Below are 27,449 nucleotides of genomic sequence, written 5' to 3' on the forward strand. Positions count from 1 at the left end.
CGAGGTTAAAGGAGTAGAAGGTCGGTTATTGGATGATGTCTATTGGTAGACTTTTAAATTGCAGGTCGTGATTATTTAAATGATTGTAACAATATTAACATAAATAAAGAAGAAAATAATTTACATGACATCGAAAATGGCAACATTACAATTTTAAGAACTGCCAATACTGATAACACGGAACTTGATAAAGTTAATGTGAATATAAAAAATACCATTAAAAACGAAGTTATTACAAGTAATAATGTTACAATAAGTAAAGGTGATACTACTAAATCATTGAGCGATGATAATGACATAAAAATTAATTTGAGTAATATCACACAATCCAATCCAGCCATTTCGACAGATGTTTAAGGAAGTTATTTAAATAATCTTAGTACAACTTTTTAGCATATAATATAAGATAATATTTTGTTTCAAGTATTACATGTATGTGTAATTATATGTATCAAGTTATCAGCTAAATTATTATACCGTATTTATTAAATATTAAACAGAATTTACAAATCTTGTTAGAATTATTTTTACCTTTTTTATCTATCCATGTTATATTACGTGGTGTAATTTGATGTACCTACTTATTTAAAACTTCACTAGTAACATAAGTACTAGCGTCTGCTAGCGCCTTTCGTCTGCATGATAGTGACCGGTATTATTGTCCTCTTCCAGCCCATATGCTGTTTAGTACAGCGACATATTTTAGATGGTCGCGCGGTTCAAATATTTGTGTTAGTCCGGGTATTTTTCCTGTATATTATGTATTACAAACAAAATGTACGTCAGCATTTCTATCAGTTTACTACCCGTAGTACAAAATACAGAACAGAGAAGGAAGCACAAGTTCTGCATAGTTTAGGACTAAATTGGAAATTTTCTTATTTTTTATTACGATATTGAAACCTACAAGAACAGAGTTTATTCCTTTTTAAAAGGCCGACACGTACTTGCAATTCCCGTAGTGTTGCGGGTGAGTGCTCATGAACGGCGGTAATCACTTACCATCAGGTTAGACGCATGCTCGTTTGTCCCTTGTGCTATAAAAAAAAATGTATTATACTTATAATTCACAGACAGACTCACTTTAGTATTTTAATATTAGAATATAATAACTCAGGACTCAGGATAATGACTCACACAGCGCCATTTAGTCCCAAGCTAAAAGAGCTTGTTTATAGGTACTAGACAAACAATATAAATACATACAGAGATTTTTTTTTTAATTACGTATATAATATACATAGAAAACACTCACAAATGTTTGTATCGAGGGAGGAATCGAACATGCCATCATTGGATTTGAGACGGTGTCCTAAACAGCTAGACCTCCGAGATCGTAAAATTTAAAAAGACAGTATTAGTATAGCGTGAGCGTATTATCCGTAAGATGTCTGGTTTCGCTGACGTTTTTGCCGCTTGCAGTAAATGTCGAGGTATCATAAAAACCAGTGATTACATAAACTCTGCACGGGAGTCTTTTCTATAATATGTTTGCGTTTTTATATCTCCACTGGGTGTGCTTCACGTAACCACGAATATAAAGGTACTGGATTGTTTTAGTGTCACAACTATATCTATGTATATGGGAATATAATAAACTTCATATTAAAATATGGAATTATACCTCATTTTTAAACACGTGTAAGTTTTACTACCGTAAGTACGAGATTATGACTTACTTAATTAACTTACGATAAATCAAATCAAATCAAAAAACCATTTATTCATGTAGGTCATTATAGACGCTTATGAACGTCAAGTTTTTTGTATCTACCGCCCAATTCAGTTCAATAAATTACGATTTAGTATAGTGTTTACATTTGTTTTATCGTTACGTATATAAGTTATTACGTAAGTTACTCACTTGTGTAAAACTAACATAAAAAAAGATTAGATAAATGAAAAGTATTTTTCATTTTTATTACACCGTTTATTTATGTGATGATGTAGCATGGATCTTTGAATTTATCGAATATAAAAATGTTAAAAAAATGGAGTTTATACAGCGAATACTTACAAATACGTCACACGATAGACTTACAAGGTAAGAACAAAAATAATAATAGTACACACCAATGCACATATTAATAAAGAAAAAAAACTAAAACTTCACTCGATATATTAACAAATAAATATATACATACTAACTGTAGCTTGACCATATAAAGAAATAAGTTTCATCTTTCTAGCTTCATAAATGACGAATTTACATACAAACTTTCATACCTTATTTTATTTTACTCTCTTAAGGTTACATTTTTACAAACTTTGAATGTCATATTACTTTATAATAGATAAAAAAATAAGTTCGAATACTTACTTACAATTAATAAGTTTGATACTTTCATACAACCCTTCATCTCCGCTTCAACCCCCTATAACCCTTTTTACGTATTAAAAAGTAGCCTATGTCCTTTCTTAGAATCTAGACGATCTGTGTACCAAATTTCATTTAAATCGATTCAGTAGTTTTAGCGTGAAATTGCAACAGACAGTTAGACAGAGTTACTTCCGCAATTATAATATAGATATGATATAGAAGAAAAGTAAACGTAAGTGCTCAGTATAATTGTAATAACTTATAAGTATCACAATTAGTATAAATGTAATACAAGCTCTTCCCGCGGTTTCACCTGCGTTATACTTCAGTACATAATTTCAATAAAAAATATAGCCTATTTGTTATTCTAATGCTATATAACTGTAAAGTTTCATCATAATCATCATAATCGTTCAGGTTCAGTTTTTCCGTAAAAGAGTAACAAATATCCATACTTACAAACTTTCGCACTTATAATATGAATAAGACTATGTTATGTGTGGTTGATATTTTGAGAGGCTAACTATAAGTATGTGTTGTAGTGCGGCGGCGGCTGCAGCGGCGGCGGCGGAGGCCCTCGGGGGCGGAGGGAGGCGGATGCCGCCCCCCTTGCTGCGTTCACGCACCTTACCTGCTATCATAGCACCGGGTTTCTCCATACTGCACGCTCAGATCGACCCTCAGAGAACTAACGGTAAGTTTCAAAGTATAATTAAAATATTTTAGCACGCAAAATCTAGTTGGGGGGAGGGGCTTGGTGACCCGTGACACAGGTTTCGGATACCTACAGGCTCTCTCAGTTCTCCACAAATTTGCATTTTAGCATGGAATTTTACATGCCTCAAAAGCTCTGTTGCACTTTATATTGTGTGTATATTTTTGTGGAGAAAATAAAATATTTTCTTATTTACAGAATGCTTCTTTAGATTTACAATACACCTATATTTTTACATTAATTTTCATTAAAGTACTAATAATTTTCATTATATCTGACGTCAGCTGTTACCTGCCAATTTGTCTGCTTAACTTGGATCTAGATGGCGCTGTGTGAATTGTCCTGAGGTTATTATATTATTATTATTATTATTAATTAGATTTTTTTCTTTATGATCGGAGTAATTTTTTTAATACCACGGCTAAAATTATTTGAAATACATAGCATGATGAGTTTCATAAGTACGAGTATAATGCTATGACGGACAGATGGATATAGCTGTACGATAAGGTTTCCATTTTCCATTCTATTCAACACCGCTATAATAAAAATAAAAAAAGAAAATAATTAGATGATACTGAAACCAGCTATTAAACTTTCTCAGCGTGGTGTTGGTTGCTTTTAAACTAAAGCAATTTAACTGACTAAATGAAATAGAAACTGCACTGAAATTCAGAGTTAGGATAAAGTTTGTTTCATGATTCCGACTGCAAAATGTATTCAAATAAACATTTGTTCGGCGACCAAACTGCGACTCAACACTAGGCTTCTCTATATTCGAGCTCTGTTTTAAGACTATGTTATGTGTGGTTGATATTTTGAGAGGCTAACTATAAGTATGTGTTAGTGCGGCGGCGGCTGCGTGCCTGACTAGGCTCTCTCAGTTCTCCACAAATTTATTAGCATGGAATTTTATTGAGCTCTGTTTAATGCCTGATGATACCTCGTTCAGAAGCGAAACACGTGTCGCAATATGGGTAGACACTCAATAAAGGTCGAATTTTTATCACCAATAGAGAAGGTCGTAATGCTTGCAGTAGTGTTGGTCAGGTTTCCGCACTGATATATTTGTGATCTCACACACGCATTTAAACAAAATTATAAAAAAATATTCAGTTCTGATGGAGTTTAGCAAAATAATACCTAATTCGATAAAATAAGTTCCTTACATTCTTCATTTTGTTGAAAGTCGCAGATAGATAAAAATATTGATTCTAATGACATATTTGATGGAGATATTCAGTGGACATATAGCAGTGAATATAATTTACTATTGATTTTATCACATTTATACGTGAGACATAACTGTTACTTACCAACAACAATACGAATTTTAAATATGATGGATTATATTTTATTCCACAATCAATGTGTCCAATAATATTTTGTATTGATTTTTTTATATCATTAGTACACAGACCGGTCCGCCCTTGTGATGGAAAGTTGCAACCGGCGTTTTAATTTTAGAAATTTTATGACAAAACAAGCTGAATGGTAAATGATGGTTAGCAGTAAAAGTCGTCTATATACATGAACAGAACTACGAGTACGACATCACGTTATCATGTAACACCCGTGATATCACTTTTATGTTTCACTCCGTCGATTCTGGAAACAGTCGTTGCAAATTCATCACGATGGGATAACTCACCATTACGGATAACCATTCTAATATACTCGTGAAACTAAAACATTAACCAAAAATTTGTATTTTCTTTAATATTATTTTTGTACCGTATTAACGACAGACCTCTTGTATGTATTTCTTTTCTATGTTTTTTGTATACAATTATTGACTTTATATGTTTTGTTTAGTTCTATAGTTGTATCAAATATACTACTAAATTGGTGAGTTAATTATTTATTTCACCTTATAAGTAATTCCGCCGTTGCCAGCCATTTTAGCATCGATAATAGCAACTTACCATCAAATGGTCAGTCTGTTTGTCATCCAGTTACTCACATTATTAAAAGAAAGGTAACAAAATGTTACCACAATGACGCTGTTAGTTCTTTAATAAGAAACTGAATAATAGCGGTCCCGGGGTAAGAAAAACATCGCGTGACCAGGAAATGCACCACTGTAGCCGAGTATAATGTGGTCGGGTACGGAACTAGATAACAGTTTCTGATAGTGCCAGACGGTGCTATATACACTTGAATATATACTTTTTATATATTCGGGTCTTTTATGATGGTTTTTAACTGATTTAAATGAAGTGTTTTCAATTTTTTTATACAACTGGAGTTGCAAATTACAAATAAATAAAATTTCTGGACTATTATTACAACGCCATTTAGGCCCACGGTAAACAGAGCTTGTGGTATGGGTACTAGACAACTTAGATATTTTATGTAAATACACTAATAATATACATAGAAAACACCTAGACCGATACAAACAATAATCTCATGAACACAAGTGTTTGCACTGTGCGAGGAATAGAACCCGCGACCATTGGACATAAAGCGATGTGCTAAATCGCTAGACCACAGAGGCCGTCAACAATTAGTATAGTTTCTACGGATTTAGCTTACCGCCTCATTTCTAATAATAAATATATATTGGAAAGGAGCTGTAAGCTCGTATCTCCTCTATGCTATAAAAAAAAATGAAAGGAAACAAAAAAGAGATGGATAGTAGAATTTGGTATGAACTACAGTATAAAGTATAGTATTGCGCAAGCCACGATGTGAGAAATTATATAAAAAAATAACGTAATAGAATATTGTCCCACTGAATGTGTAACATGGAGGTGTTATACAAAGTATAAAGTTACTTCAAAGTTGACATTTCGTTTAGAACACTCACCGATACACAGATAACATTGTAACAGATAATAAATGAAATGCAGTAGAAGGAATTCTATTTTGGCACAGAAGCGAATATATATTTACGAATGTTTTAAGTAATAAGCTTTCGCGGTATTTTAACATGTATTCTTGAAACGTAATAGAAAAATTAAAGAGGTAATCATTCTATTTTTAATTATTTATTTTCCATGAGATGCTGGCGACGGCCTACAAGGTAAATTCAATAAGTGCAGTAGGAATTTACCTGTTCTTACAAAGTTTTTATGCACTGAAATCTCGTGAAATCTAAGTTGATTCTTACACCCCAGATATTATTTTACATGATAGTTTTTAGAAATCACGACAATAAGACAAACTTGATGTTTTAAGGTTTTATGAAAAAATAAAGATTTTGTTCAATTAATAATACAATAAGTACGGACTTTAAGATAGATATTTGTAATTAATATATTAACAAGACAAAGTTGTTGTTGAAAACTTGTAGAGGTGTTATACTTTCTAAAAAGTCGTATCCGTTTTCAGTTGCAGTTGCAAGCAGCTTGCTTTGTAAGATGTTTTTTTCTGAAGATTAAATAGTACAGTTAAGATGACATGTTAGTCCTCAGGAATTATAACGGATGGGTGGTATCTCAGCCGTCACATGCTATTCACGTATATTAGCGACGGATACCACTTACAATCACGTGATCCGTCAGATTATTTGCCATTTCAATTACAAAAAGAAATACCACTCAGTCCGCTGTCGCTTGAAATTTGGACCATAGACCAGAAAGTGCAATAGCAGTTTCTAGAGATGTGCCATGATACATTTGTCACCGGTATACGCCAGAGAAGAGAAACGTTTTAGTAGAAAAATTCTACTGAAGTTTGCTTTCTTTTGTTGACAGCGTTGGTGGCATTTGATCGAAATAAATAACTTTAACTCTTGTGGAGTTTTTCATGTGGATTTTTCCATTTGAAAACATTTATCCGACATCGCAAAAGAAGCTCAGTTTCTTAATCTTAGTTTGTTTTAATAATATAAATGTGCCAGGAAAATTCTTACGTCGCCATCTAGTTACAAATTATATAGAGATTTTTGTTATGCATGATAATGTAATGGTGCCCCCGCCTGCGCTATCGGTTTACGCTGACGGGGCACCAGTAGAGGATGATAAGATGAGCATGAGGTCAAGTCAGTTAGCACATCGTGGCAAATTCAACAAGAATTTATCACGATGGTTTCCAGGGGAAACCGCGTGGAGGTCAACTTGATATGGTGCATTGCTAGTAATGGGGTCATTATCCACATTACTAACAATCCCCTTTCCCCCAATGCATAGAGGTTGTACCATAGGTATTTTTTATGTATCCTCACCTTTACCCCCCACCTCAAGATATCAAGCCTCTTATTTTGTAACTTCACTGCCTAATCTCACCCTACAACCAAAACATAGGTTACAAAGCAGGAATACTTGTTTATAAATACCTAAATAATATACATCGAAAATATTGAGACGAATACAAACAGTGATATTCATGGATGTTTACAAAAGTTTTTATTGTGCGAGAATCGAACCTACCACCGGCGTGGCATCACCAAGGCAGTGTGCTTAACCAGCCTGTCCAATAAGACTTTAATTAACGTCTTCATTTCAGTATTTCTATAAATTTTTTAGTAATAGTACACAGTAAACGTCGTAGGACATGTTCAAGGTTATGTATAAATTTATTATTTGTATTATGTACAATGAAAATGTAACTGATTGCTGTCAGTGCATGGACTAAAAGAATATAATAATAATATCTCAAGATAAGTCATATAGCGCCATCTAGTCTCAAACTAAGCAGATCTTGTGTTATGGATTAGTATCCAAAAATGTATCTATTTATTTATATTAGTGTTCTAGTGATAACTAATATAAATAAGTAGATACATTTTGTAAATACGTCAATAGTAACATTATAAAATGGTAATGTTTGTGGGTGTGTAAAAGTGTGTGGGAGGGGTAATTGAACCGAGGGATTTACTGAACCGATTTTAAAAATTCTCTTAACATTAGATACCCTCGTGATTTATGAGTGTCATAGGCAATATAACTTCATGCTACGACATTTAGGAGTGGATGTTGTTAAAACGGGGAAAATTGCACATTTGCTGCACATGTCACCTAATACATATATAACACTCAGACCGGTACAGAAAATCATACTCATGACTACAAATGTTAGTATCGTGCGAGGAATGGAACCAGTAACCCGATGGTTAACGAAGCAAGGCGATGGACCACTAAATTGCTGGACCACCGTTAAATATGAGAAAAACTAACATTTTTTTTTGGGGAATTTCATATACGTAACGGAATTCAACACAATGATTCTTAGTAATAATTGATTTCTGTCTGTTTATCAATGTGTTTGTACGCGTTTATCTTAACAATATTCAATTGGATCGAGTGGTATATTGTGGTCAGCTTCACTGAAAATTTATTGCAATCGTAAAAAAAATCCAAATCAATTTATGTTGAGTTGATATCCCGAATACCATGAAGTCGCGGGCTGAGCTAGTTTATATTATTTTTATTATGAATACTTATTTTTTTGTTTAAGAAAATATACTAATAAAATGAATAACTGTAGTAAATAAAGGAAGACTTACTCGACCATAATATGATAATGTGCATGCAAACACTGAAAGTGCATAACGCTCTAAACGTTTTAAGTCACGAGAGAAAAGCTTTTAAGGGGTAGGTATCTAAATCTTATATATCTATCCGGCGTCTTTTACACATTTTTACGTCGGTGTATAATAATGTAAAATGAAGACAAATATATTTATTAATAGCTTATATTTTCTTTATGTATTTAAATTTTTTTTTATTATTTCTACTGATTTTCGGGTTTTTGTCTCTAAACATGTCAACATAGGGGTTATTATATTTAATATAATAGTATAGTAATATTATAGTATATTTAATAAAATTATTACTAAGCTGAAGAAATCTACTAAAATAACAAAATATAAACTGAAGGCAAAATACGTGGCAACACAGACTTGGTGTCTCACAAGCAGGGCGAGGAGTAAATAAAATATGTATGAAATTATAGTTTTATATTTATTACATACTAGCTGTGTCCGCGGTTTCACCCCCGTCAAATTTATAGCCTTATGTATAAGCTATATCACTCTAAATTTCCAACAAAATTCGTTCAACAGTTTCTGCGTGAAAGAGTAACAATCATCCATCCATACTCACATTTTCATTTATAATATTAATAACATTTTTTGTCATCTATGTATAATATAGATATATCTATAACAAATTCAAAATGTACCTTAAATTTAATGATAACAGTGATCCTGTAATAAATTGCACCAAGTCTTGAAACTAATAAAATGGTTATAATTCAAAATGGCAATGCAGAATAATCGGTTTTCAGCCATAAACTACAGGTAATAGTGTACTGAAAATAAACAGTGCCTCACCATAAAGCATTCACGCTTCAAACTATTTGCCTTGAAGAAATTTTGTGTTATTTTCGTGTTTATAAATCAGAATTTGCAACTTGTTATGCTAATTGGTGTTCAGCTTTACAATATGACTTTTATTACTATTTATTCGACGCATATGTAATAAAATCAATATTTTTTTCTTGAACAGAAATCAAAAAGCACTCTCTCAAATTAATCAAATCAAAATATCTTTATTTATGTTTCAGATAACTCCGTCTTGCTCAAAGTCGTAATATGTTTTTATCTTTTTGTACATATTAATTTATTACATAAATTAATTGTTGTTTACTGTACCCCATGATTTGTTTGCAATTCTTGGAATATTTATTTATGCAGCAGATAATATTCACCTCGGTATATTTTATGTAAATTATCTTATTTATAAATAAAATATGTGACTACACTACTGCGCTATATACTAATACTAGCTTTTGCGCGCGGCTTCGCTCGCGTTAAGAAGTATTATTATTAATTAGGTATAGTTTTTGCGGCTTTACAGTACTTTCATCACCTATTTTATCCCCTTAGGGGTGGAATTTATCAAAATCCTTTCTTAGAGGATGCCTACGTCGTAGTAGCTTTATGCATGCAGTCTCAACCCGATCGGTTTAAAATTGACAAATTTTCATACAAACTTTCATCCCCTATTTTATCCCCTTCAAGGTAGAATTAATCAAAATACTTTCTTAGCGGATGCCTACGTCATAACATCTACCTGCATGCCAAATTTTAGCCCGATCCGTCCAGTGGTTTGGGCTGTGCGTTGATAGATCACTATGTCAGTCATCTTTGAGTTATATATATTTAGATTATAAAGTTGGAGAGTTTGTTTACTTGGTTGGTTGAACGCGGTTATCTCGAACTACTTGTTAGAATTTAAATATTGTTTTTAATTTAATTAAATTTCTAATTATAAAATTTTTTATTGATACTTCTATCAATAAAAATTGTTGCAAATCTGGGAAAATATAACTCAGATGAAGTTATGCCGGTTATCCAGTCTTTAATAGTTGTTCAGTTAATTATTTTTCTTTCAAGTTATAGTAAATATTTTTTATGTAATGATTTTATCTCCAAATTGCATTTTTTTATTAGAACTTATATGATATAATAATTTAAAGCTGCTGTGAGCATTGTTGCGTTGTGATTTCTGATGTTATAAATGTTATTCTATTCTATTCTAAACAGAAATTCATATGAGAGCGTTATCAAAATTTTTGATATTAGAGGAGCTTCCTCCCGCTTATACTTACATTGTGTTTTTGTCTTGTGAAATGAACTACTTTCCGAAGTTTTCTCGCGAGACTATAGTATAGAGTTGTTCAAAACGGGTATATTAAGATCTCTTAAAGGTCGGCAACGCGCACGTGATACTGCGTTTCCGGCGTCTATAGACTGCGGTAACCGTTCACCATCATAGGACCGTATGCTTGTACGCTACCATCCTAGTATACAAAATAACTAAAAGAAAAGATACTATAAATGTCATTAATGCTTGACATTACTTAACTTGGCATTACCTTTTGAGTCGGTACCATGGAACTGTGTAAGTTTGTGGCATATACAAGTGGAGATTCTAAATAGATGCGTAAAGTTGGCCGTTGCGGGGTCTTTGCATAATGTTTGAATTTTAATTACGGGTGGTTACTGATGTGGAAGCAATAGGTCAGAGACCTTGCCAAAAACCTCAAAATCGATATCTTTAGGCAAATTATTAGGGTGTTTCATTAATATTTCATTACATTTAAGAGATCTTTTTTTATACTAACAGAACAAAAAGTATTTTTCAATCATGATACATTTATTATACTTATATTATACGACTGCTATCTCAGATGGATTTATCCGACGCATTACTGTCGCCGTCTTCGAGAATGTAAGACAAAGACATTATCACGTTTTGAGTGGTGTATTTGAATCTAGTTGAGGGCAAATATTCTCGGAGTCGATCATCAACGCGATGTACTGACTTTATCAAAACACAGCAGTCTATAGTGCAAAGTTCAAGTACAGTCAAATACTGTACCAGATGCGACAAACTGCGATTATCTTTAACATCAATGCGTAAAATGAAGAGAATTCACTGATAGTAACGTGAAAGTCAAGACCGAACGTCGCGGTCGTGACTTTCACGTTAATTGACAGAATTGTCAAGAGTGTACGAATTAAGAAGAAGAATTTGAATCTAACGTGGCATGGGACGAAATTTACTTTCTCTCTATCTATAATATAGATTGTTATCTATATTGAAGTTTACTCAATCATTGAAGATTCTGTTAGAAATATTAAATTTACAAATTATGCAATGTTTTGGTGGCCGCCAAATTGGAACTCACGACCTTTAGGGATAAGGATAGTACACCACTAAATCTCAAGATTTTTTGTATTATAATGTGTCTGTATAATTCATAGTTGAATTGTGGAGTTAAATAAAAACAGCATAATGGTATTTTCACATCTCTGTAATGATATTTTTATTCATAAAACAAATGAATGTGTAGCGCATTCGAAATTCAAAATAGATACAAAAGAATTTTTATGTCTCGTACAGAGTCCATTGTAAACCTTCTCTTATTTCGTCATATCTTCCTCTTACAAATATATGTCTAAATGTGAAAAGTTAGATTACAACAATAATAACCCTGTTAGCCTTGGAGCGTTGCCAGATGCATTGAATTGCAAACTACACTCTCAGTTTCCTGGCACGAACATGACCAGGTGATACAGAATACTTCAAATGAAATTCAATTAAATTTGCGCTTGGCGTTGGATTGGAAATTCAATTTTCCACCATATCAGACGCGTCGAATTTCCAAGTGCCCACGTCTTGAGATATAGAAATCTTATTTTCTATGTTCTATTAAAAGAGGAAATTCTTAAATAGAACATTTTTTTTTTCTTTACTTTCAACTATCATTCTATTATTGATAATAATATAATGCCTGATACAATGGTGTATCTAATATCACAACACATGTTCGGTAATATAGCATATAACATACAATGTTGTTCTTGTGAATTCACATAGACTACACACAAATAAATCCGTCATTCTTTTTGCTACTTGATTGGGAGTGGCCAGTGAGTGTCAGCGGTTTTTGTTTAGCAAATTAGTTCTGCGAGATACCGCTAGGAACTGGGGCGTTCGTCTTCGCCTCAGGTAGGTATGGTATTTGGTACCCCAAAACTCAGTAAATAAAGCAAAAAAAAATTGCTGCTATTACCTCGAAACACTTTAAATATGTAAGAGACAATAGTCAATCCCCTGGGTATGTGTATGTATTTATAAGCAAGACTTTGTAAAAAGCCTCAGCATGGGTATTTCTATCTCGCTTATTTTAGCCGCCAACCAGCTCGCTTTGTAAGATATATTTCGGTTGAAGGCTATATTTTTATTGAATGTGAGAAACGATGTTTCTCACATTCAATAAAATTTTTATATTCAATTTTATATTCACTCACATTCAATAATAATGTTTAGTTCTCCGGAAAGTGCATGTGACTAACGTGATGTCTGTAAAAAAGTAAAAATCACGTGATCTTACTACGTTTTATTTATTTTCATTGAGTTCCTTATATTTGTGTGTGTGTGTGTTTTAACCATCATGATAACGATGATGCCCATGGTACATAATATGTAGGGCACGGGTACTACTTACCATTCAGTGTCAGCATCTTGTTCGCCATTCCAATTACATAAAGAAAATTGTACAAAACTTATGCATTAATCACGACCCAAAAAGTTACAATTTGATTAGGTAATTTAATTCCACTCTCATTTTATCTGGAAAAACTTCGAGATTGGATCTTAAAGGAGGATATCCGAACGTTGCCCATTTACTTAAATGTTTTCGTATCATCGTGAGAGGGTCGGCTGTCAAAGCCAACTTTTCAACCGGCCAGTGAATCCAATGACATCTTAATACATATAGAATTGGTCGTACCATTTCAATTTCAGGGCTACATTACACCATTTATAGAGCACGCCGTAAATACCTCACCTATCTCAATAAAAATTGGGTAGCCAGGGACACTGTTCAAACTGTCGACGTATAATTTGAATCCTTATAGAGGTCTAGTCTACCACTGTCACTCGAATTAATTTGATTTGATATCAATATTTCCATCGGTAATATAAACTGATATACAAGGTTATTGATGTCAGCTTCGAACTTAGAACTTGTAGCTCGACATTTATCTTATATAACAATGTTAGTTACCATACTCCTCCAAAACGGCTTGAACGATTTTTATGAAATTTTATATGCATATTCAGTAGTTTTGAGAATCGTATACTATCTATTTTCATACCCTTACGTGATAAGGGTTGATCATCCCTAATATTTTTTTATTTGAGTACAACTTTTTTTTATTTGATTATAATGTGGCATTAAAAATACATGCAACACTAAATTTTCAGCCTTCTACCACCAATCTCTATTTTTTAATAGCGATATTAGTATTAATATGGCAAAACAACGTTTGCCCGGACAGCTAGTATTTTTTTATGAATTTATATATAGGTGGAGGGACATATTCGATTTTTTCCACAGTTTACTTCGCTGTCATCTCACGTACATACTCCAATTACACGAAACTGGTTGTACGGGAAGCATACCTCAGCGCTGTATAAATAATTTCACCGTTTTCCATGATTGTAAAAGCAAGATAGAGTTTGAATCATTCGCATTTATCTCAATTGCACTAATTGAGGCTCCTCGTAATTGCGTAATAGCAGACGCAACGACTCAATTTAAAGCAGAATTTTTTATCTATTAATTCGTAATTTTACGTTTACGTACGTTTCTAATAGTGAAATAATTTCTATGAATATGCATTAAATTTTTTATATAATTAAAAATAAATACGTGAAATTATTTTACTGTAACTAAACCTGCGACAAAGAAATGTTTTTCAGGTTTACATTACTTATGCACGACGCACCTTTTTATGTAAATTGTTTATGTTTCTTATCGTCTATTATTTTTATATAGAAAAATGATATTTTGTCATTCTTTTCTTCTGTTATCTGATTTAAATTTGATACTTACAATTATACTATTCTTTCAAAACCTTGTTTCCACCACCATTCCATTGTTAACATTGTTGAAATATAAATAAATAGAAGTCCGCCCGCGGTTTCACCCGCGTCAAAATTATTGCCAATATGTTATTCTGATGTATTATCTATATTATTATTAGCTATATTACTGTAAAGTTTCATCAAAATCCGATCAGTAGTATTTGCGTGAAAGAGTAACAAACATCCATACCTACTCTCAAACTTTCGCGTTTATAATGTTACGATATTTTTCTATATTCGATTCGAAATTGTTAATATGTTTTATGCATCAACAAAATATTGTATCTATTTTCTTATTATTCAATAGTATGTTTATTTATTGTTTGTTCATTAATCAATCTGATTATTTCTTACTCTCCTAATTTGCGTTGGTCCGTAACTTAAAACTTGAAGATTGTAAATTTCCAGGAAAATTTTGTTTTGGTACTTTTAATATTCATTTACAGTAAAGCCTTTACATCATTAAAATTTTATGCAAAGGGTTTCTGCTTATTGGAGCATTTTGACTCTTACCCCTAATGCTCGGGTGAATTAATTTATTTCCCTTTTTGTAGAAGTATGGAGTTGCTTATCTTTAGTTTAAATTATAAGCTATATTTGCTGTAATATGTATTTGTGTCCAAATACATATATTTTATATAAAAAATAACCTTAACCCATTCCATACAAATCGTGCTACTAGGAATAATTTCTCTAATAACTCGATGTAATTTTGTCCATATTCATAAGGCAACTAATATCATCGTTTTACACTAGTCGGATTTTCTTTAAACAAGTTTGTTTTAGAATTACATTTAACCGGGAAACTCGATTTTGACCAAAAAATATAGGTCCATTTTTTGGAAAATCGAGTTTTTAATTTCTCTAAAAATTTGATAAAATATGAAAAACATTATAATAAATAATTATATTTCGAAATATCGAAAAATATATACTATATTAATACTGTGTGGAACGTAAATATTTAGGACGAAATTTCAATCAAAAAGATTGCTATCGAGCTTAGGTAAGGGGACGCAAGATCTATGAATAGTATAGATCGAATGGTAAAGAATACCTATATCGTAATTTTATAGAGTGAACACACTCACCTCAACACAAACTCCTAGTTTCAAGAAACATTTTACCTTAAAACAAAACGATTTTAATTAACTACGACGACATGTGACACTATTTGACTTAATAACAAATTCCGAATTATTAGTCCCATAAAGAATAGAAATAGAAATATAAATATTTTTTATACAAATAAACTTAATATAAAGCTCTTTGAATAATATTATACGACTATTCAGTTATATAATATATCATTTATTCATTAATTCAGAAAGCAGACTCATCATAAGAAGAACGACCAAAAAATATGCGTAAAAAACATACTAATAATAAAATACCAATGTGTCTGTCTGTCTGTTACCTTTCCACGACGAAACGGCTACACGGATCGTAATGAAATATGACATAAAGATAGATTATACCGGGAGGGATGTCCGATCTCGTTAGTAATTAATTTCGTTGGCTAGTTTATATAAATATAAAATCTGGAAGTGCGGGAAATAGGTGGTGAAATTTTGTGTAGACAAAGTCGCGGGTAATAGCTAGTATTTTAATTTTTGTTTATATTATTTGAACGGATGCGAGGTATCGGTGCTTTGGCCATTTAACAGACCGCCTTACATCCGATGGATGGTTTGATTCCTCGCACGTTAGATATCCTGGTATTGATGAGTATGATTATTTGTATTGTTCTGAGTGTTTTCTATGTATATTGCATATGTATTAACAAAAAAAAAGTATTCCTATCAGTCGTTTAATACCCATATTAAAAGTTCTATTTAGCTCGGGACTAGATGGCGCTGTGTGAATTGTATAGAGTTGTTATTATTTGTATTCGTGAGACGTCAAGACAGGTTCTTTGTTTCTTAATAAATCATAACTCTATTATGTGTAATATCCACACTACATGACATAAAAGGAATGCATTTCCTCACAGCTGTTGTATATTTGGACTGAGGCTATTTCACCTGAGTTGGGTCTTACCTTTTCGTGATAGGGATCAAAGTATTCATCAACTTTTATGACTTACCTTCCAATATCCGAATCACATGGTCATAACCGAAACACATAAACTATATTCACACCTGTGGGAAGTATACCCCAGTTTATATAGAACTTTGAAATGTTAGTACCTACTGTATATAGCACCCACCTTTTTATATTTCAGACAATATTGTAGATTTATTTATTTACGTTTTTCTTTCGTTTGATTTCTCGACGGCCGAATAATCTAGTTTGGCACATCGCCTTCATTCTGATGGTCCCAAATTCGATACTCTTGCGATACAAACATTTGTATTTGTAAGTGTGATTGTTCGTATTAGTTTGGGCAGTGGCACTCAATGAGGAAGTAGCCATTATTATTGCTAAAAGTTGCATATAGATGGCGTGATTGGTATCGATGGAATTCTTCATAGTTTTGCAAACGTTTTAAAAAACAAAACTGTGTTTTCAAAAATGTTTAATCAATTTTTAAAAAGTTATATATACATGTTAAAATGAAATAATGCGTTTAGAAAAGTAATTTTCATATATTTACTGATTTTGTTATTTTCCAGTACTTAATTACACTTTAATCAATGCTAATATGGGGCTCAATGTTTTCAAAATGCTTTCATAGATGGCATTGTCGTCATTTGTATCGGCCTAATTAAATGTCTTTTTTATATTTATTGTAAATTAAACATATAAATTTTTTTTAAGTAAATTAAAAATAGCCGAACAAGCAAGTAATACTATTTCCAATAATACTTATGTATGAAGTGTTGTCATATTAAAAATAAATACTTGTATTATCGATTTTTTTGAATAATCGATAACAGGATTTTATTACAGCGCATTATTCGATGATGCTTTTAATGAGTCGTTGTGAACAGTAAATTTTCATTATTTTGTATTATAGCAGTGTTCCGTTTCAAAGAACGGAATATAGTAGTACATTATTAGTGTCGTTGGTTATTTACATTTGTACTGAAAAATCGATTACATAATAATTTAAAATATCGAGTACGAATCGTAGCTGTCTTCGAATACTGGCAACTGGTAAGATTAAAATAATATTTAAAAAAAAAAGAGAGAAATCGACCCTAACTCGAATATCATAAAGTTGATTTTCCTTTCTCATTAATATCATAGCAGTTTGTTTTTAACTTACGTATGACTCTGTGGTATGATGTTTAACGTGTATTGTTATTGCACGGTGCATATATTTCAAAAATTATATTTTAATGTAGGTACATACATTTCTTTCATATATTTCATACATGTCAAAAATTATCTTTTAATGTAGGTACATACATTTCTTTCATACATTTCATACATTTCAAAAATGAACTTTTTATGTAGGTACATACATTTTTTTCATACATCTCATACATTTCAAAAATTATATTTTAATGTAGGTACATACATTTCTTTCATACATTTCATACATGTCAAAAATTATCTTCTAATGTAGGTACATACATACATTTCTTTCATACATTTCATACATTTCAAAAATGAACTTTTTATGTAGGTACATACATTTTTTTCATACATCTCATACATTTCAAAAATTATATTTTAATGTAGGTACATACATTTCTTTCATACATTTCAAAAATGAACTTTTTATGTAGGTACATACATTTTTTTCATACATCTCATACATTTCAAAAATTATATTTTAATGTAGGTACATACATTTCTTTCATACATTTCATACATGTCAAAAATTATCTTCTAATGTAGGTACATACATACATTTCTTTCATACATTTCATACATTTCAAAAATGAACTTTTTATGTAGGTACATACATTTCTTTCATACATCTTATACATTTCAAAAATTATATTTTAATGTAGGTACATACATTTCATACATGTCAAAAATTATCTTTTAATGTAGGTACATACATTACTTTCATACATTTCAAAAATTATATTTTAATGTAGGTCCATACATTTCATTCATACATTTCATACATGTCAAAAATTATCTTTTAATGTAGGTACATACATTTCATACATTTCAAAAAGTATTTTTTAATGTAGGTACATAACACCCCATGTCAGACCCCTTGTATTTGGAAGAAACTTAAAAATAATGCCAAAAATATTAGATGAATATATTTTTAATACGAATATTATTTTATTTTTGTTCATCAACTTTATCCCTCACTAACAATACTAGTAGTAGTACATAACCTGGTTTATACCGCTAAAGATATTGAAAGATATACGAGTAATTCAGAATGTTATCAAGTTCAAAATAAGCACACATTACTTGCTTAGATAACAGAGTAATATTACTCGTAATAAAAACATTTGTAACACCCATATGTATACTACGTATGTATAGTAAGTACTTACGCTGCGGCGCCGTGAGACTCGTCTACCTCATCTACTACCGACCAATAGGAGCGCTCCTCTCCAGAAAGTTCGCGACTAACGGACGATATAGTAGTAAGGCAATGAGTGTCCCAGTGACATCATTATAATATTTTCTCCTTAAATTTTATTGTAATATACACAATTTCGCACTAAATAACGTGTTACCCCGTTACACATTTCTAATAATGAAAAACCTAGACAGACCCTGTTCACTTAATCTTACAAGATCTGACTTTAAAAATTACGATATCCTCATATAGCCTTTCATTTCCCCTTTCAATACTTTTTCGCATTAAAAAGTAGCCTTTCTCAGGGTCTACATTATCTGTCTACCAAATTTCAATTAAATCAGTTCAGTAGTTTTGGCGTGAAAGCGAGACAAACAGACAGACTGAGTTACTTTAGCATTTATAATATTTGTAAGAATATCGCTATTAAAAATAGGGGTTGGTGAAAGACGGGTGAAAATTTTCAATGTAACATTATAAATAAATAAAAAATTGTCCATAATACAAAAAAATATTTTTTCGGGGTAGGCCACCCCTATGACTTGGGGTATAAAAAATAGATAACAACCCTACTTCAGACCTGGCAAGTATACATATCAAATTTCATCAAAATGTGGGAGAAATATGGCAACTAACACTGTGATACAAAATTTATATATAAGATATAGCGGAATTCTCATTAGGTAAAAGAGGGGTACATCGTAGAATACATGAGGTATATACCAGTAAATTAATTATAGCTAAAATCAGTCTCTTACACATAACGATTGAAATAAAAAATCATATAGCCCGATTTTGATACGTACGAGTATAAACGTATCAAAATCGGGCTATACGTATAGCGCAGACGCGTTACAACATATCTTCGTCGAGAGAAAAAAATAGGCATGGAATGTAGAATAAACTATAACATAATATATACATTGGCACATAAGCCATATCTGCAGAGTGTCGACTAACGATATTATACCTACACATTTACATTGAATCTTGAATCGTCCCTAATGAGGTACACGATACAATTACCTGCATATCTATTGTATACCTATCTTTGCAAAACAGATGTCATGTAGACTGAATTGACTGCCATCTATTTTCGTGCTTTGTCACTAGTAATGCGAACTGCTTCAGATCTAGAGACATCTAGCGGCTACGGCGGCGAAATAAAATAGCCCGAAGAATAGCCCGAGTTAGGAAGGAACCATTTTCTTGTATGGGATGGGGTATCTGTATGTAATATTATGTTATCTGTGGTTTGGGTGTTTTCTATGTATCTTATGTATGTATTTACAAAAAAGTTTATGTATTATAACAAAATGACGATCCAACTGACTGCTAGGTCATTATCGATGAAACAAACATAAAAGTTGAACTTACAAATTGTTCAGTGTTTTATATCGCTGCTGTTCGGGTGTCATAAAATATTTTAAGAAGATCAAAGAAGGGGGTTGCTTATGATAATGATCAAAGGACCTCTTCTCGGCATCTTAAAGTATTGAAATATCAATATTTCTAAAGGAAAACTAAAGTATCGAATTTCATGGTCTAGTTTTATTACTCGGATTGATAATGATCTTGGTTGACAGTGTGAAAAACTTTGGTATACGTTTTTAAACAGTGTTTTTGCGGTCGTAGAAAGTAGGTCTAAGTGTACATTGTGAAATTAATATTATAGTTAAAACTATATTTTTATTAACAAATAATAATTCAAAGACTGTTGCATTAATTTTGTTCATATTTATAAAAAAAAAACAATCCACCAATAACACAAAAATTTATGAAAAACTGTATTTTTATTAACAATGAATAATTCAAAGAACTGTTTAAATTAATTAATTAATTTTGTTCAAATTTATAAAATCTGCCAAGGTTTTAAATAAAAAAGTATCATCAAAATCAGTTCACCATGAAAAAAGTTCTAAGGTGACACACATAAATTATAGTTGAATTGAGAACCTGCTTCGTTTCTATGGCGGATGAATAAATAACGTACGTTTAGAATATACAGAGCAATAGAACATGTAGAATTCTATATCGATGAATCGGTTTTCGATAAATCAAATATTTGTATACTTATAGGAAAGCCTGAAACTCATTAACGCAGTAACAACGGTTGGTGCCCTGATGAGGATCAGAATATTAATGCTGAGCTACAGATCAATACTGTGAAGTACAATCCAAATGTGTCATTATTGAATTAATTTTATTTCGGTAGTCTAGTGGTTAACTAGCAATGGTCGCGGGCTCGATTCCACGCACGGTGTAAAAAGTGTATTCATGAGTATGATTGTTTGTATCGATCTGGGTATTTTCTACAAATATTATGCATCTATTTACCAAAAAAATCAGTAAGTATATCAGTTGTCTAATACTCATAACACAAGCTTTGCTTACCGTGAGACTAGATGGTGCTGTGTTAATTGTTCAGGATTATCTATTTAGGGCTATTTACAGTTTTTAAAGGTAACAAAGAAACAAACAACCTTTAACTAACCGGAGATAAAAATAACAGTCGTCCGTTACACAATTTTGTTACATATTATCATTATATAGTATAAAACAAAATCGCTGTCGCTGTCTGTCCGTCCCTATGCATGCTTAAATCTTTAAAACTACGCAACGAATTTTGAAGGGTTTTTTTTAATAGAGTGATTTAAGAGGAGGGTTTATAAGTATAATGTGCATGTACACCCGGGCTAAGCCGGGGCGAGTAGCTAGTTTATAATAAATAGTAAAATTGAAAGGAGTTTAAGCGCATAAAAGACGAATAAATAATGATTATTATTTAATCTCATAACACGGCCTCACTGTCTGAGGGTTCGATATGTTGCAGACAGCCTACTAATCCAATATATTGAAATTAGACATACCTAATTGAATTTCAAAGGCATGCACGCGGGAATGTTACGTACATTCCAAACGAATTTGTACATTATTTATGAAGGGAGCGAAATTAGATTTACGAATTTTCTTACACGGTCCTATGTTAGTTGTTACATGAATACTCCGGCTATATGCCTACTATAAATCCATAATATATACTACATTATCAATTGAAAGCATTTTGAATTTTTATTTAACACAACATTGAATATATTTTCAATCGTTAATATATTCTCAAGGAAACATAAAAAATACTGAAATGTTGCATTGACCACAAATCGACTGTTAACAATATCTCTCACTACCCCATTTTGGATAACAGTCCTGAAGTTTCCAATTATCATCTGAAGTAGCTAGACGAACTAAATGGTTTTTATCTGAAAAAATTGATAATTGTGACTTATGCTCGTCATAATTCGACTTCTATGTAAAAAAGTGACCGATTATACCTTTAGTCAAAGTCAGGTACATTGACGTTAGATTAGATCTGACTTTGACTCTAGATTTGAACTGACGTTGACTCTAAATTTGACGTGACTTTGACTCTGACTTTTATATTGACTTCGAATTTTATTTTGACTATGAAGATTTTAAATTAAACATCTGCTAATATAATTATACCTTCATTAAATCTTATTTAATGACTACAGTTATGAAGCAATCCCGACTTAGGTTAATTGTTACTGCCTGCGTTAACACCAAATGATTCATTACATTTTATAATAGTATTATTAATTTATACGCCAGTTACCGTTTTATTAAATTCAATTTGGACAATTGCTGCAGTCTAATATTACAAATTAAATTGATCTGGCCTTTATTACCGTCCTTTACATAACCAGTTTAGAGTTCTAAAGTTCTTAATATCTTGACCGTTTGTCGGGTGCTTGGAAAAGGTTAATTAAGGTATTATTTCCAGTAATAGTTATATATGTATATATGTGTATGATGTATATGGGTGACTATTACTGGAACGTCATTATATGCATCACATCTTGATTCCTGTGTTCTCATGAACATCCATTATTCGTTAGAAAAATATGTTTAATACACAAAAGTAGTTTGGATTCATTTTGAATGTGTCCACTCTCTAATCTCAATGAGTGAATCAGATTCAGACTATTTTTTGTGTAAATATATAGTTTCTTCTTCGAATTTTTACAACTTCACATGTCAAAAATGGAAAATAGTGTAGAAAACACTCCTAACAATCTGAAGGACTTTTAGAGCTGCTGAAAATAAACTCCTGGCTATCGAATACGCGTTTAGTCTGAAGACACTACTGTTGGTTTGATCCCTGGCTTAGGCTGTCGTAGTTAAGATCCAATATAGAACGGGATAGGGTATTGATAGTAAATGCCGTTGTTGAGAATAAAAATATATTTTAGTGTATGTGTAGAGAGTTAACACGATCCGTGAGTGTAACATTAGGCATTTCTCCATGTAGATGCTGTGGAGCTAAGACGTGGAGTTTTGGCTAACGAGCCAATATTATGGAGATGGCAACTAATATACTAGGAGATATAAGAAGACTTAACAAATAAATGAACACTACATATTAAAAATATTAATAAAAGTATGAATTTAAAAAAAAAATATTTTCTCTCGAATCTACAAAATGAATAATAACCGTATTGCATTGTGTTAGTATTATATTTAGCATTTATGTATTTATTTATTCATTATGATATTATATACTACGTATACATGTATTATTAATATATATATATTTGCATTTAATACATGTTGTATAATGTTTATTAGTAACTTTGTTATCGTTTTTTGTTATAAATAGTGGAGAATGCCATACGGCATTAAGCTCGCCTTTTTGTATAAGTCATATTGTGCATTAAAGAATAAATAACCGTTAAAAAGGAATATGATATTTCCACAGAAGTGTACCTCCCCCATGACTCTTCCAAATGTATAAGGTTAACAGGAAAATTTGCTCAGTCGTTAAATTGCTCATTTCAACTCTTTGTATAACTTGTACATCTTTTGTTCTGTGTTTTACTTGTCTCCGTTCCCTAACTACATTAAACTTCTCCTAAATTATTAGCTTTTTAATAATGAAAAGTAGCAATTGCCATTTCCGTGTATGAGATAGAACATAAATTTCAATATACAGTATAGCTATTGTTATAACATCATTGTGCTAAGTAGTCCTGGTGGTGGTCTTATTATTTATTTTATTATATTATGTATTAAATTACTAGAGACTTTTGTCTGTTGACATGTAAGAATATATTTCAAGAGTTATTTATCTATCATTATATGAAAAAGAATCATTTTTAAAGTCACAAAACTTTCAATCTGTGTAAGAGCTGTCTTTTTTAAAATCGGGTAAACGGGAAACGGTTCAAAATGCGTTAGATAATCAAGAATCAGGTTGCCATTATGATGCTATATTATATAGATATATGAGAGAACATTGAAATTATTACCTCTAAGCTAAGCATAAAAACATTTATGCGCCGCGCCCACTGAAACCGCATCAATTTCACACCAATTGGAATTGTCAATAACATAAACTGAATGGCAATTACAATTTACCGCCTCAGGGCCACTTAATTCCAGGTGAGGTCGGTAGCTAGTTATAGCCACTTTATCGTCTGTATCGTTGGTGTGTGGTGAACGCTATACTCAATTCGACTACATTTCGGGGAACATTTTAGAACCCAGCCTACTCATAGGTGGAGAGTAGGGATGCCAACTGTACAAGGATCCTCGATCTTTCTAGTACACGTTTGTACGAAATATTGATCTACGATAATTTTTTTTAATGGATGATAATGGAATGGTGCACCTGCCTGCACTAACGGTATATGCTAGCAGGGCACCGATGGAGGATGATAGAATGGAAGTTAGGTCAGTTCAGCCCATTGTGACAAATTCACCAGGATTTGACTACGATAGGGCTGCTGACCACCAGGACCTAACATAGTAAAATATTAGCAAATACTAACAATGCCTAACCTAAAATATTCGGTCAAAATAATGTACGAGGTTAAAGAGATAAATTGAGCTATGTACGAGATTTTATCAGTTTTTTTTATTATTTTGTACAGGAGAAGAGTTTTAAGGATGGCAACCCTGATAGTGAGCCTACCTCCCAGACTAATTTGGTTTGCAGCACCGTATAGTTAATCGGTAATATAAATTTACATGTATTTGACTTCGCAAATGTTATTATATAAACTAGTTTAGTGTGTCGTTAAAACGGATTATCCGGCTGTGATTTTAACACGGAATAATTGTTGATATTGTGACTATTCTTTCGTAGTATTTGGAAACGACTTTTTTATATATTCAGTAGCAGTCGTTTTTCGATACAAATAAATTGATAAATACGTAAATATTATAAAACACATAAAAACATAACCAAAAATGTAATATAAACTTGGTAAGCATTCTTATTTTATTACATCTGCATGATGTGAGTGAAATATATATAAATGAAACATAAATTATAGTGTTATTATTATAATAATAAATTTTTGACATGTTTTCTTTAGCTAACTGTACAGGTATCTATAGTGATCTCATTAAAAAGCAGTGCTGTGGTATATATCGTAGCTAAGCTGCAGTATATATACACATTATACACTCAATATAAATACTATAGAAATATTCATTATCACATTATCATCGTTGTCAAAATAGATTTTATGTTAAAAATTAGTGATAATTTACTACTAGAACTACATAGAAATGTTGATAATTTACTCTTGAGACTCTTCAGCTTTTGCTATGCTTGAGGATGTGAGGATCTCTGACTGCTATGTTCGTCTAACCGCAGCACAGCTTGTAAAGCCGGGGCTGCTCTACCGCTATTCGTGAGTCTATGTAATATTATCTTATCTATGTTAAGTCGGAGGTACTCATGCATCACTTTGTAGAAACTCACTCACTTTAGAATCATTTAAAATTACATTAAGAGAAAATCATTCTACCTAAAGGCTCTTCTAAAGGCTCCTTATTTATTTATATATTTCTTCTCACAAACATGGACGGAAACAATTACTAAAGAGTACTATTAATGACTAAATAGTACCGTAGGCTGTATTTATTAAAAATCAATAGATTTCTACAATAAATATATCTGTACGAATTCAGGGCGGGCTACTAGTCACACTCAGACACATATAAATATATACTATGCATAGTATACAGTTTTAACTGAAATTTATTATGTGTTGTGTAGAATGTAGAGGACCTATCTCACCGTGATGTTGCGGCGGAAGCCTTGACACTGGGTTTCAGTGGGCCCCACAAAATTGAAATATATCAACCTTTCCTCCCTTTTACACATCTTTGTTTCACATCTCTCTATCTCACTTTATTATGAAGTTTTCGCCTTTCAAAGTGACATTCAAGGTCACCCACGTATTGTTGAGAACTTTGCAAAGTTTTAATACGAAAATTATGTTGGGGACTAGAAGCATTAAAATTTGTGGTTTCTTATTCTTATCCGATCAGCTACGTTTTGAATTGAATCTGATTGTAATTTTTGTGCTATGCGATATCTTGTAAATGTGTGTGTATTATATGTAACTGTCATTGTAAATAAAATAAATATCGGTAATATATCTATCTAAATACATAAATAGATATCTTTAGATAGAGACGCAAAACCCACGCAGAAATCTTTACCTTTTAAATCTACCTCTATAAAATGCAATTGTTTGGCGGGAATGGATTCCAATGGTCGAAGCCGAGGGATATATCAGTTTAATAGTTAGAAACCATGACAATTTGATTTAAACTTCGAATTTCTCATATTGTATAAGATATAACGTATAGAATTTGCCCGATAAGCCTCAAGTTATCTGTCACCAAGTTTTAGCGTACACCAAGTGAGTTTGTCGAACAAACACCAACCTTGTCATCGAATATTCTACACGAAGAGGGTACCTACGGCCTGATATGAATACTAAATGAATGAATTGTATTATTAGATCAGTCTGACTTGGATGGAGGATATTTAATGTATGTAGTTGTTGTTGTTTGTGTTGTACAAAGGCGTCTGTTTATGCACAACAAAATTTAGCGCTAGATCGGTTAGGCCGATTTTTCAGATCTGACAAATTGGCAATGTTATAGATTTACTCAAGTATTAGAACGACAATAGAGTAATCAGATAGTGTTATTATGAACTGTGCTGAAGTTAGTGTTATGGAGTGAACATACGACCTTAACTTGACAGATAATTTTAAGATACTATCGGTACCAAAATTCACCAATACTGTTGAATAGTTTAACAGCTAAAATATGCAAGGTTACTGTCGCTTTAATATCTATCATATATAAAAGATAAAATCTGACTTCAATCGCATTATTAAGGATAAATCAAACACTACGAGTTAGTTCTTGATCATATTTTTTTAAGCACGAACATGAACCAGCTTTAATAATGTATCAGAATTAATGAATGCCAAAGAAAGTTATGAAGTAATTAATACATATAAAAAAACAAGAAGGTGATTCATTGTGAAAAACGGATAAAAAATGATAAATACTTGTAATGTACTTGTAAGAACGAGAACAGTGAAAAATTGGCAATTCTAAAACTGTAAGCAAAAACATATTCAAAATAGATACAAAACTAAACACATAAAAATGTGCAAAGAGTTTGCAACAAATAGTGAAAAAATTTCCCGACACGGTACTTTGGATGCGGAGTTTCCGATCCTTATATCA

General features: G+C 31.8%; 1 protein-coding gene across 1 annotated transcript in view; it reads left to right on the forward strand.

The window, feature by feature from the left end:
• Positions 1-27,449, forward strand: part of LOC131843847 (ankyrin repeat and fibronectin type-III domain-containing protein 1-like) — a 273,742-nt gene that overhangs the window by 84,760 nt on the left and 161,533 nt on the right. The window contains exon 3 of the mRNA XM_059192602.1: positions 2,863-3,014. Coding sequence (XP_059048585.1) covers positions 2,863-3,014 — 152 coding nt within the window. The remainder of the gene's footprint in view (positions 1-2,862; positions 3,015-27,449) is intronic.

The sequence above is a fragment of the Achroia grisella genome, unplaced genomic scaffold (genome assembly GCF_030625045.1).
Source record: "Achroia grisella isolate CSIRO2021 unplaced genomic scaffold, CSIRO_AGI_Agris_v1 utg352, whole genome shotgun sequence".
NCBI classification, from domain to species: Eukaryota; Metazoa; Arthropoda; class Insecta; order Lepidoptera; family Pyralidae; genus Achroia; species Achroia grisella.